Consider the following 11817-nt stretch of genomic DNA (forward strand, 5'->3'; position numbering starts at 1 on the left):
CAAGGGAAGTTTATTTTTCCAAACATTTAATGGACCGATGATAACAATGCGGGGGGATTTGTCGCAGAAGGTTAATCTGTTCGGAGGGAACCTTAATGGTTAGCCGCCGCCGCCGCCGCCGAAGCCTGCCTCCCGAAGAACGGTAAGCGGCGAGATGGAAGCGACGTGGCTTGCGGTTATTGATTAAGGGATTTGGACTCCCGTCGCGTAATTCCAGATGCAAACCTTTTCACCAGATGTGCTCCGACTCTTAAGGTGAATGAAGTCTGTTGTTGCTATGACAAAAAAACGTGCTACAGTAGGATAAGGAGTTATTTAAAGCACTTGGTACAGTGATTTTTTTTGACACTTATACCGAGGTATATGATACGAGCTATGTTTTCTGAGATCAAAAGTAGCAAGTCCAGTGTTGGAAATACCCGTCTGCAGTCTGCAATTTTGCAGAAGACTGAAAAGTCGGATCGGGTACGGTGATAAAGCTGCGATCCACGCATCTGATCCAAGCAGTTTAATAACTGTAAGACTTTTCTTTGTTATTTTGGAGATTCAATCTTGTAACCACACCCACTGTGATCGGTCAAACATCTAGGTTTGTCACCCCACCTCGTCGATCCAGGAAGTCTCCACCTCCAAGGGACCCGTTGTATAAACAAGGTGGGGCGTGATGACAGCTGGCTGGAGGAGGAGTGAAGCCCATTATTACGTCATTAATGGACTCTCGTAACCTCTCGTTCGCCCAGATTTCAAAGCAAATTTATAAAGTAATAAGTTCAAAACATGGTCATGATGAGGAACTTACTGCATCTTGGAGAGGAAGATTCAACATTTACAACACGTACGTCAGGAGAGTTTGGTTTGACACGCATCTGATCCAAGCAGTTTAATAACTAATATTTGCACTTACGTCGCGCGCCAGCGCTGCTGCTAACAGCTGAGCTAACAGCAGAGAAGACGTGAGCGGATGTCTGATGAGGACAAAAATCGCTTCACAAGATTTAATACCACTTACTTCATGACGCATCTAGAGAAGACAAAAAATATCAACAGATCGGAGAGAAAATAAAAGACGAAACGAAGCAGTTAACTTTGCTGTTCTGTAGAGACGAGAGAAACTTTCGGTCGATGAATGAAAGTAAACAACAAACACTTTACTAATTTACTTTTAACTCATTTTGATCATGTGATTATTGAGTGTTTCTCGTATTAAAATTGTGTTTAAAACCGCGATCACGAACAAAAGTCGGCCAGACCTCTGTGACTCAGATTAGTTTATTGGATTTGTTTACATCATTTGTGTTTTTCTAATATATGATTATACTTGTGTGCTTCTTTTATTTACATTCATTTTCAAATCCCTGTTAGGGAAAACTCTAAGAATACTATTATTTGACTTGTTTATTCTTAGTCTTATTACAAAAGTGTTATTATTATTGTTTAGTTCTGGACATTTAATAATCTTGACACTTTCAGACTGTTTGCACTTTGTTCCACATTTTTACTCTTAGTTTTTTGTTTCACCAACTACGTATTTTTCAGGTTACAGGGAAACAAAGTGTACAATTTGACTTTTTTCATTTTATTTTTGTTCTCAACATGCTGGTAAAAGATTAATGCTATTTGTTTGAATTAATACCAAGTTTGTAATTCTATATCTTATTATTGTGGTGATACCTTTATCAGTGTGTTTTGTGGGTGTGATGACGAGTACATTCATAAATTAGTTCTGGTTGTAGTAACATAAGTGAGAGGGGGATGAAAGATCAGTGAAGGTAGCGGTGAATGATAAGTTCAGTGCAGAGGAGGATCAGTGAACACTGACATTAAAAGAAGACTGAGAGAATAAGGCGAGATAATAAGGAGAGTAATAAAGCTATATACGATATAAATGTTAGCATAATTAGGTTGAAAAGGTTGTCGTATCGAGCTTTGTGTATTTGCAGAACATATTTTCAAAATGAAGAACACATTTTTGACAGTCTGCAATTTTGCAGAACACTGAAAAAAAGTATTTTTTTTACCACTGAAAACATTATTGTAGAGGTGTACTTTTTCCTCGACCATTCTTTTGGTCTAATAGAGGAATATCTGTCATTGTCGGAACCATGAGCGGTGTTAACTGTGGGCTTTATTTTCACAAGGCCGCCTTTAAGGGTTTTTCAGATGAACATGGACGCAATAAAAATCACACGACTGGCATGAAACACAAGTTTAATTTATTTATTTTCAACTCACCATAACGCTGAGTCAGCATTTGGCCCCATCGTCTGTAATGAGATGATTCCATCTAGAGTCGACACCGAAAACTAGCATCTTGGAAAATCAGTGTCTTATTATTAATGGACACGATGAAAACACTTCATTCTTGCTAGTGGTCATGTGACAAACTCTTCATAGACCAGTACCGCTTGTGACCACTAGTCCCATCAAACTCAAGGCTCGAGCGGCCAAGCAAGAACTTTAGATGCACATCGTAGGTTCATAACCCATAAATACTAAAAAAAATTGATTACCTCTAATTTATTGTGTGGGTAACGAGTTCATAAATGTCAAATTATCGAAGCGGATAAAAGGGAGTCTTAGAATTGGAAGGTCAATGCACGTATTTTTTCAAGTAAGCTTTAAGTTAGCTTAGGCAAACTACAACCAGGACAGGTTGTGATGACTAATAAGACTTGGACATTTCATTTTTATCCAACGTGTTTTTGCTAACGGTATTTGCGGGATAGCATTAACGTGGTTGAAAGAAGAGTCGGTAAGGCTCAGCAAAGACATCAGGTAACGTAAGAACTCCAAAATGTCGGTTGTAAAATACTTGGTAGCATCGGCTAAAATGGCTTCAACATTCTCCAAAAATCATGCTGCACAAGCTGTATAGTGTATTGTCGAAAATATAGTGCAGAGAAGGGAGCTCATGACACGGTTACGAAAAGTTAATCTGATGACGAATCCATTGTTTTTTCCACGTAAGTGGTTGGTTGTCCAATGAATTCAACAAAACTCTGGTATTTTTCTGAAGCTTTTAGTGGTAACTTTTCTTTTCTTTTCAAAAAGCCTCCCCCAGTGTTTGTTGTTAAGTTTTTCTTGAATATTTCATACTGGAATTAATTGAGTGAGAGTGAGCCCTGCTGTTTCCTCCTCAGGCAACATCTTAGTAACAAATAATACAATTAGCTGTTGGATTTTCCTCCAGTGTTAACTCACAGCTGACATGACAAGTACGTATATGGTGTGTTTTTTTGGATTGGACGGTGAAAGTACCATATCGGTCCAGGCACTTATGTGATGACATCTAGATGCAAATCTGAACATGTTTTTTCAAAAGCTATTTCACGGATGAAGCGAACTTAAACTATGCGACTGAAGGACACTTAGGCTGCGTTCCAATTCTCGTCTTAGCCCTCGATCTCAGCCCTACCCCTCCGTTGCCGGCGTGCCTGTGAGACGCAGGGGTTTCCCAATTCTACATTGGATGAAGGGGGAGGGGTAAGACAAAGGGCTAGCGCTTGAAAACGAGTGAAGTCAGAGGCACACTTGAAACAGAGGGGTATGATGCATTTATCCAAAATGTTGTGGATTTTCGACCATGGTGAAGCAAGTGATCAACAAAGAGCATAAATGTTGTAATCAACCCTTGACACTCGTTTTTAAGGAAAGGGCTATTATGTAGGCAAAGGGGTAGGGCTAAGATGGAGAATTGGAACTCAGCTTTATTCAGCTTCAGTCCAGGGGTAAGGGATAAGTCTCACTTACTCAAGAGGCCTGGTCTTGAATGGGGTCGTCCAGATCCGATAATTGTGTAATTCTGAATATCGGGAAGTATAGATTGCGATTGGACTATATTCGCATTTTTGGCGTTGTCACACTTTACGGGTTTCGTTGTAAGTACCTTTTCGGTCAGCGCTACTCTGTCGGTCCGGCTACTTCCTACGTGATGATGCCGCTAACGCTAACGTTTGTTTTTAAAAATGAAAGATGGGATTATGGTATTGAAGGACACTTCAACTAATTCAGAATTTAGAAATCATTCTTAAACGGATGGCGCCACCTACTGACCTCTGAACAACATGACACTGTTTGATGAAGCTTCATCAGACCATCACTAGTAGGGAATGCCTAGACTGAAAATGGTACTGTCGGCCATAAAGCGTGACAACGCTTAAAACGTACTATATCAGTCCAATGATGTCTTAGCTAGGATGGTAGAGTGGTTGCTCACGGTCTGAGAGGTTGCGGGTTCACTGCCAGCCCAGGACAAGTTTGTGGCGTTGTGTCCCTGAGTAAGACTTTTTACCCTGATTGCTCCTGATGGCAGAGCTGGCACACTGCATCGCAGCCTACTCCCATCAGTGTGTGAACGGGGGAATGCGTTAAAGCACTTTGTGACCCAGGTGCTATATAAATAGACTCAGGGACTCATTCATCCCTCGGGCTATTAAATTGTACAATTCTGAGTTCGGGGGCAGGAGTGGAGTGAGAGTATCTGAATGTTCTGTTCTATGTTAGTCTTTGTATCCTTTGTCTTTGTTGTTTTTCTTTGACCTATGTTCTTTGTCTTTATCTTTAGACTGAGATTGTGTCATCTTTTTTTTTTTAATTTTTAGAATCCCTTATTAGTCCCGCGAGGGGAAATTCGGTAGTGCTTTTGACAGCCATTCACACATACTGATGGGAGTAGGCTGCACACCTGAGCCAAGTCTACTAAAGTGTCTTGCTCAGGGACACAACGACACAAGCTTGTCTGGAGCTGGGATTGAACCTGCAACCTTTTGGACTGCAGGCAACCACTCTACCATCTGAGCTTGTTCTTCCTCTTTATGTTCTTCTTCTTATTTTATTTTTTATGTATTCTTTTTTTATTGTTTATGAAAAATTGCTGGCTATTGGTAAAAAAAAAACAATTTCAATAAATCTAAAGTTTTAATAAAAATAAAGTTTTACCTTACCTTACCTTACCTTACCTTAAAGAGACATTATTATTATGTTTTTATTATTATATACCGTATGATCTTCGTAAAACAGCCACAGATTCCGATCTGGACGTCCATGTTTAAGATCAGATTTCTTGAGAAAATGACTGATCCGAAGCTTAAAAACCAACCACCTAATGAATCTCGCATTAGACAATCCATGAGGGGGCGACGGGAGCGAGCGAAGAATAAACATGTTTACTTAGTTTGAAGAAGCCGAGGTTCACCGAGGGGCATTAATAATAATCACCGGCAGATAGAAGTGAGCTGATTATTGGCTTTTCCCTCACGACGTGATTACCTTTTCCTGACATTAGTCCTGCGTCGTCTCTCTCTCGCCGCTCGCTCTCCATTATGTTCTTCCAATCCTCGTGCATCTCGCAGCTGCCTCCCCGAATCATGCTCTCGAACCGCGGAGGAAAAAAAACCCCCAAATAAATACTTAAAAAATCTGTGACTCACTCCCAACATTTCGTGAACACTTGGAGAATTTTCCAATTTGTCTGATTATCTTTGAAGTGACAGTCATGCATAGTAATCCCGGCGTATGCTAGCGCACGATTTTTTCCATCCCGGAGTGAAGATACTCGATGATTTTCGACGCACGAGTGGGACCCCGGGTGAGCGGATCTGAAATGAAAACTTCCCGGTGCTTACAGTCAGTCGGAGAAGAAGAAGAAGAAGAAGAAGAAAAAATGGGTGTCACGGCCACAGTCGGTCGGTCGAGTGCCGGAGAAGCTAATTAACAGCGAGAGCTGCTGGTGGGGTTGCCAACAGCAACAGAAGGGCACGATCCAGATGCCAGACACTATCTTTGGGGAGGCTGCTTTTAAATTAATGGAGAGAACATCGTCGGGAAGGAGCCAAGAGTACAATCTAACAAGATTTTCCACGAGGAAAACAGACGGCTGGTGATATCCATGAGTAAGACTGTGAAACAAGTTCGACCTGCTTTATAACCCTGAACCAACGTATGCTCTCGTTAGACCTTTTATCTACCGCTGCCTTTTTTTTTTCTTCTGTAGGGACGGAGTCGTCGTCTTGTGGTTTGATTCGTTTCTTTTCCCGCGATGAGGATCAGCTCCTCAAAGTACTTAGGTTTTTTTATCGGCTTAAGTTGCCCCGACGGTAGCAAGAGATCAGAGAAGTCGGTTGACATGTTTTCTAAGGATGAAATCAAACAATTTTTAACTGAAATCAAACAATTTTCAACTGAAATCCAAAAATTTTCAACTGAAATCAAACAATTTTTAACTGAAATCAAACCATTTTCAACTATAAACAAACAATTTTCAACTATAATCACACAATTTTCAACTATATACAATTTTCAACTATAAACAAACAATTTTCAACTATAATCAAACAATTTTCAACTATAAACAATTTTCAACTATAAACAAACAATTTTCAACTATAAACAAACAATTTTCAACTGTAATCAAACAATTTTCAACTATAATCAAACAATTTTATACTGAAAACAAACTGATTATAGTTGAAAATGGTTTGATAATAGTTTAAAAATAAACATTTTCAACTGAAATCAAACAATTTTCAACTGTAATCAAACTATTTTATACCGAAATCAAACAATTTTCAACTGAAATCAAACAATTTTCAACTATAATCAAACAATGTTTACTATAATCAAACAATTTTCAACTAAAATCAAACAATTTTCAACTATAATCAAACAATTTTCAACTGAAATCAAACCATTTTCAACTGAAATCAAACCATTTTCAACTGAAATCAAACAATTTTCAACTGTAATCGAACTACTTTATACCGAAATCAAACAATTTTCAACTGAAATCAAACAATTTTCAACCCTAATCAGAAAATTTTCAACTGTAATCGAACTACTGTGGGGAGGCTGCTTTTAAATGAATGGAGAGAACATCGTCGGGAAGGAGCCAAGAGTACAATCTAACAAGATTTTCCACGAGGAAAACAGACGGCTGGTGATATCCATGAATAAGACTGTGAAACAAGTTGCTTTATAACCCTGAACCAACGTATGCTCTCGTTAGACCTTTTATCTACCGCTGCCTTTTTTTTTCTTCTGTAGGGACGGAGTCGTCGTCTTGTGGTTTGATTCGTTTCTTTTCCCGCGATGAGGATCAGCTCCTCAAAGTTCAGAGGTTTTTTTATCGGCTTAAGTTGCCCCGACGGTAGCAAGAGATCAGAGAAGTCGGTTGACATGTTTTCTAAGGATGAAATCAAACAATTTTTAACTGAAATCAAACCATTTTTAACTATAATAAAACAATTTTCAACTGTTATCAAACAATTTTTAACTATAATCAAACAATTTTTAACTATAATCAAAATATTTTCAAATATAATCAAACAATTTTCAACTATAATCAAACAATTTTTAACTGAAATCAAACCATTTTCAACTATAATCAAACATTTTTCAACTATAATCAAACAATTTTCAACTATAATCAAACAATTTTCAACTGAAATCAAACAATTTTCAACTGAAATCAAACAATTTTCAACTATAATCAAACAATTTTCAACTGAAATCAAACAATTTTCAACTATAAACAAACAATTTTCAACTATAAACAAACAATTTTCAACTGTAATCAAACTATTTTATACCGAAATCAAACAATTTTCAACCGTAATCAGACACTTTTAAACTGTAATCGAACTACTTTATACCGAAATCAAACAATTTTCAACTGAAATCAAACAATTTTCAACTGTAATTGAACTACTTTATGCCGAAATCAAACAATTTTCAACTGAAATCAAACAATTTTCAACTGAAATCAAACAATTTTCAACCGTAATCAGACAATTTTCAACTGTAATCGAACTACTGTGGGGAGGCTGCTTTTAAATGAATGGAGAGAACATCGTCGGGAAGGAGCCAAGATTACAATCTAACAAGATTTTCCACGAGGAAAACAGACGGCTGGTGATATCCATGAGTAAGACTGTGAAACAAGTTGCTTTATAACCCTGAACCAACGTATGCTCTCGTTAGACTTTTATCTACCGCTGCCTTTTTTTTTCTTCTGTAGGGACGGAGTCGTCTTGTGGTTTGATGCGTTTCTTTTCCCGCGATGAGGATCAGCTCCTCAAAGTTCAGAGGTTTTTTTATCGGCTTAAGTTGCCCCGACGGTAGAGAGGGATCAGAGAAGTCGGTTGACATGTTTTCTAAGGATGAAATCAAACAGTTTTTAACTGAAATCAAACCATTTTTAACTATAATCAAACAATTTTCAACTGTTATCAAACAATTTTTAACTATAATCAAACAATTTTCAACTGAAATCAAACAATTTTTGACTATAATCAAACAATTTTCAACTATAATCAAACAATTTTCAACTGTTATCAAACAATTTTTAACTATAATCAAACAATTTTTAACTATAAACAAACAATTTTCAACTATAATCAAACAATTTTTAACTATAATCAAACAATTTTCAACTATAATCAAACAATTTTCAACTATAATCAAACAATTTTCAACTGTTATCAAACAATTTTCAACTATAATCAAACATTTTTTAACTGAAATCAAACCATTTTCAACTATAATCAAACAATTTTCAACTATAATCAAACAATTTTCAACTATAATCAAACAATTTTTAACTGAAATCAAACCATTTTCAACTATAATCCAACAATTTTCAACTATAATCAAACTATTTTATACTGAAATCAAACAATTTTCAACTGAAATCAAACAATTTTCAACTGAAATCAAACAATTTTCAACTGAAATCAAACAATTTTCAACCGTAATCAGACAATTTTCAACTGTAATCGAACTACTGTGGGGAGGCTGCTTTTAAATTAATGGAGAGAACATCGTCGGGAAGGAGCCAAGATTACAATCTAACAAGATTTTCCACGAGGAAAACAGACGGCTGGTGATATCCATGAGTAAGACTGTGAAACAAGTTGCTTTATAACCCTGAACCAACGTATGCTCTCGTTAGACCTTTTATCTACCGCTGCCTTTTTTTTTTATACGTCGGGAGATGTTGTTGTACTTCTGGAGGGACGGAGTCGTATTGTGGTTTGATGCGTTTCTTTTCCCGCGATGAGGATCAGCTCCTCAAAGTTCAGAGGTTTTTTTTATCGGCTTAAGTTGCCCCGACGGTAGCAAGAGATCAGAGAAGTCGGTTGACATGTTTTCCAAGGATGAAATCAAACAATTTTTAACTGAAATCAAACAATTTTTGAACTGAAATCAAACAATTTCAACTATAATCAAACAATTTTCAACTATAATCAAACAATTTTCAACTGTTATCAAACAATTTTCAATTATGATCAAACAATTTTCAACTATAATCAAACAATTTTCAACTATAATCAAACAATTTTCAACTATAATCAAACAATTTTCAACTATAATCAAACAATTTTCAACTATAATCAAACAATTTTCAACTAAAATCAAACAATTTTCAACTATAATCAAACACTTTTCAACTATAATCAAACCATTTTCAACTATAATCAAACAATTTTCAACTGAAATCAAACCATTTTCAACTATAATCAAACACTTTTCAACTATAATCAAACAATTTTCAACTAAAATCAAACAATTTTCAACTGAAATCAAACCATTTTCAACTGAAATCAAACCATTTTCAACTATAATCAAACAATTTTCAACTATAATCAAACAATTTTCAACTATAATCAAACAATTTTATACTGAAATCAAACAATTTTATACTGAAATCAAACTGATTATAGTTGAAAATTGTTTGATAATAGTTTAAAAATAATTTTTTTCAACTGAAATCAAACAATTTTCTACTGTAATCGAACTATTTTATAGCAAAATCAAAAAATTTCAACCGTAATCAGACAATTTTCAACTGTAATCGAACTACTTCATACCGAAATCAAACAATTTTCAACTGAAATCAAACAATTTTCAACTATAATCAAACTATTTTATTCCGAAATCAAACAATTTTCAACTGAAATCAAACCATTTTCAACTGAAATCAAACAATTTTCAACTATAATTGAACTATTTTCTACCGAAATCAAACAATTTTCAACTGAAATCAAACAATTTTCCACCTTCTTTTGATTGTAGTTGAAAATTGTTTGATTATATTTGAAAATTGCTTAACTATATATATGTATATATATATATATATATATATATATATATATATATATATATATATATATATACACAGTATATATATATATATATATTTTATTATATATATATATCTATATATATTTTGGCTTTATTTACTTTATTTTATTTGTTTTGTCGTACTATTCACATTAAAATCCCTTCAAAATGTTACATATTGTTGCTTTAAGGACACTTAAAAATAGTAACTTCTATTTAGTCGACCCTGAATTCTTTTACTACCAATCATGTCCACATTTTGATTTAATTTTTCCTTTCAATTCCACATCTTTTTTGGCTCCATGACTCATTTTAAAAAAAGCTTTTCTCTGTGAATAAAGAAACATAAAACCTCCGAGTCATGACCCTGAAGATCCTTCAAACTATACGTCAAATGAAAAGTACAAAGTACTTCTCTGAGCGAATCAGTTTTAATTCATTCAAACTTCTAATTCAATTACAGAGTTAAAAAAAAAACCCCAACAGTTTAAATGAACTCAACTATAATCAAACCATTTTCAACTATAATCAAACAATTTTCAACTATAATCAAACAATTTTCAACTATAATCAAACAATTTTCAACAATAATCAAACAATTTTCAACTATAATCAAACAATTTCCAACTATAATCAAACAATTTCCAACTATAATCAAACATTTTCAACTATAATCAAACAATTTTCAACTATAATCAAACAATTTCCAACTATAATCAAACAATTTTCAACTATAATCAATCAATTTTCAACTATAATCCAACAATTTCCAACTATAATCAAACAATTTTCAACTATAATCAATCAATTTTCAACTATAATCAAACAATTTCCAACTATAATCAAACATTTTCAAGTATAATCAAACAATTTTCAACTATAATCAAACAATTTTCAACTATAATCAAACAATTTTCAACAATAATCAAACAATTTTCAACTATAATCAAACAATTTCCAACTATAATCAAACAATTTCCAACTATAATCAAACATTTTCAACTATAATCAAACAATTTTCAACTATAATCAAACAATTTCCAACTATAATCAAACAATTTCCAACTATAATCAAACATTTTCAACTATAATCAAACAATTTTCAACTATAATCAAACAATTTTCAACTATAATCAAACAATTTTCAACTATAATCCAACAATTTTCAACTATAATCCAACAATTTCCAACTATAATCAAACATTTTCAACTATAATCAAACAATTTTCAACTATAATCAAACATTTTCAACTATAATCAAACAATTTTCAACTATAATCAAACAATTTTCAACTGTAATCAAACAATTTTCAACTATAATCAAACAATTTTCAACTACAATCCAACAATCAGGTTCTTATCTGGATCTCCTGCCGCAGACGGTTCTTCTGTGGCAGTAATTCATGTGGAAGCCCTTCATCTCCGCAGGTCGCTCGCCGGGAACAGAACCAGTGAATCAGACGCGTTCAGTCGCTGATGTCGACGGATGTTCGGTCGCCTCGACGCCCCAAAATAAAAGAAAGTACATTTGTTCTGTGTTCACGTGGGTGATGTGCAGCTATCTGCAGCCGTTTTCAACTCTCTTCGGGCTGATAGCGGCGCACAAGAGCTGATGAATGGACGAGCTTACCTTAGCCCGGGATTTATGGCCGACTTTACTTCCCTCCGCGGAGACGAACGGCAGCGAGAAGCAAAATG

At 34.9% G+C, this 11817-nt stretch overlaps 1 protein-coding gene across 1 annotated transcript in view; it reads right to left on the bottom strand.

Annotated features, from left to right (window-relative positions):
• cdcp2 (CUB domain containing protein 2) overlaps window positions 1-5368 on the bottom strand; it is a 52077-nt gene extending 46709 nt beyond the window's left edge. The window contains exon 1 of the mRNA XM_087810375.1: window positions 5269-5368. Within this exon, the coding sequence (XP_087666501.1) occupies window positions 5269-5368 (100 nt within the window). The remainder of the gene's footprint in view (window positions 1-5268) is intronic.
• Between the last annotated feature and the right edge of the window lie 6449 nt (window positions 5369-11817).

The sequence above is a fragment of the Callionymus lyra genome, chromosome 16 (genome assembly GCF_982586985.1).
Source record: "Callionymus lyra chromosome 16, fCalLyr1.hap1.1, whole genome shotgun sequence".
Lineage (NCBI taxonomy): Eukaryota > Metazoa > Chordata > Actinopteri > Syngnathiformes > Callionymidae > Callionymus > Callionymus lyra.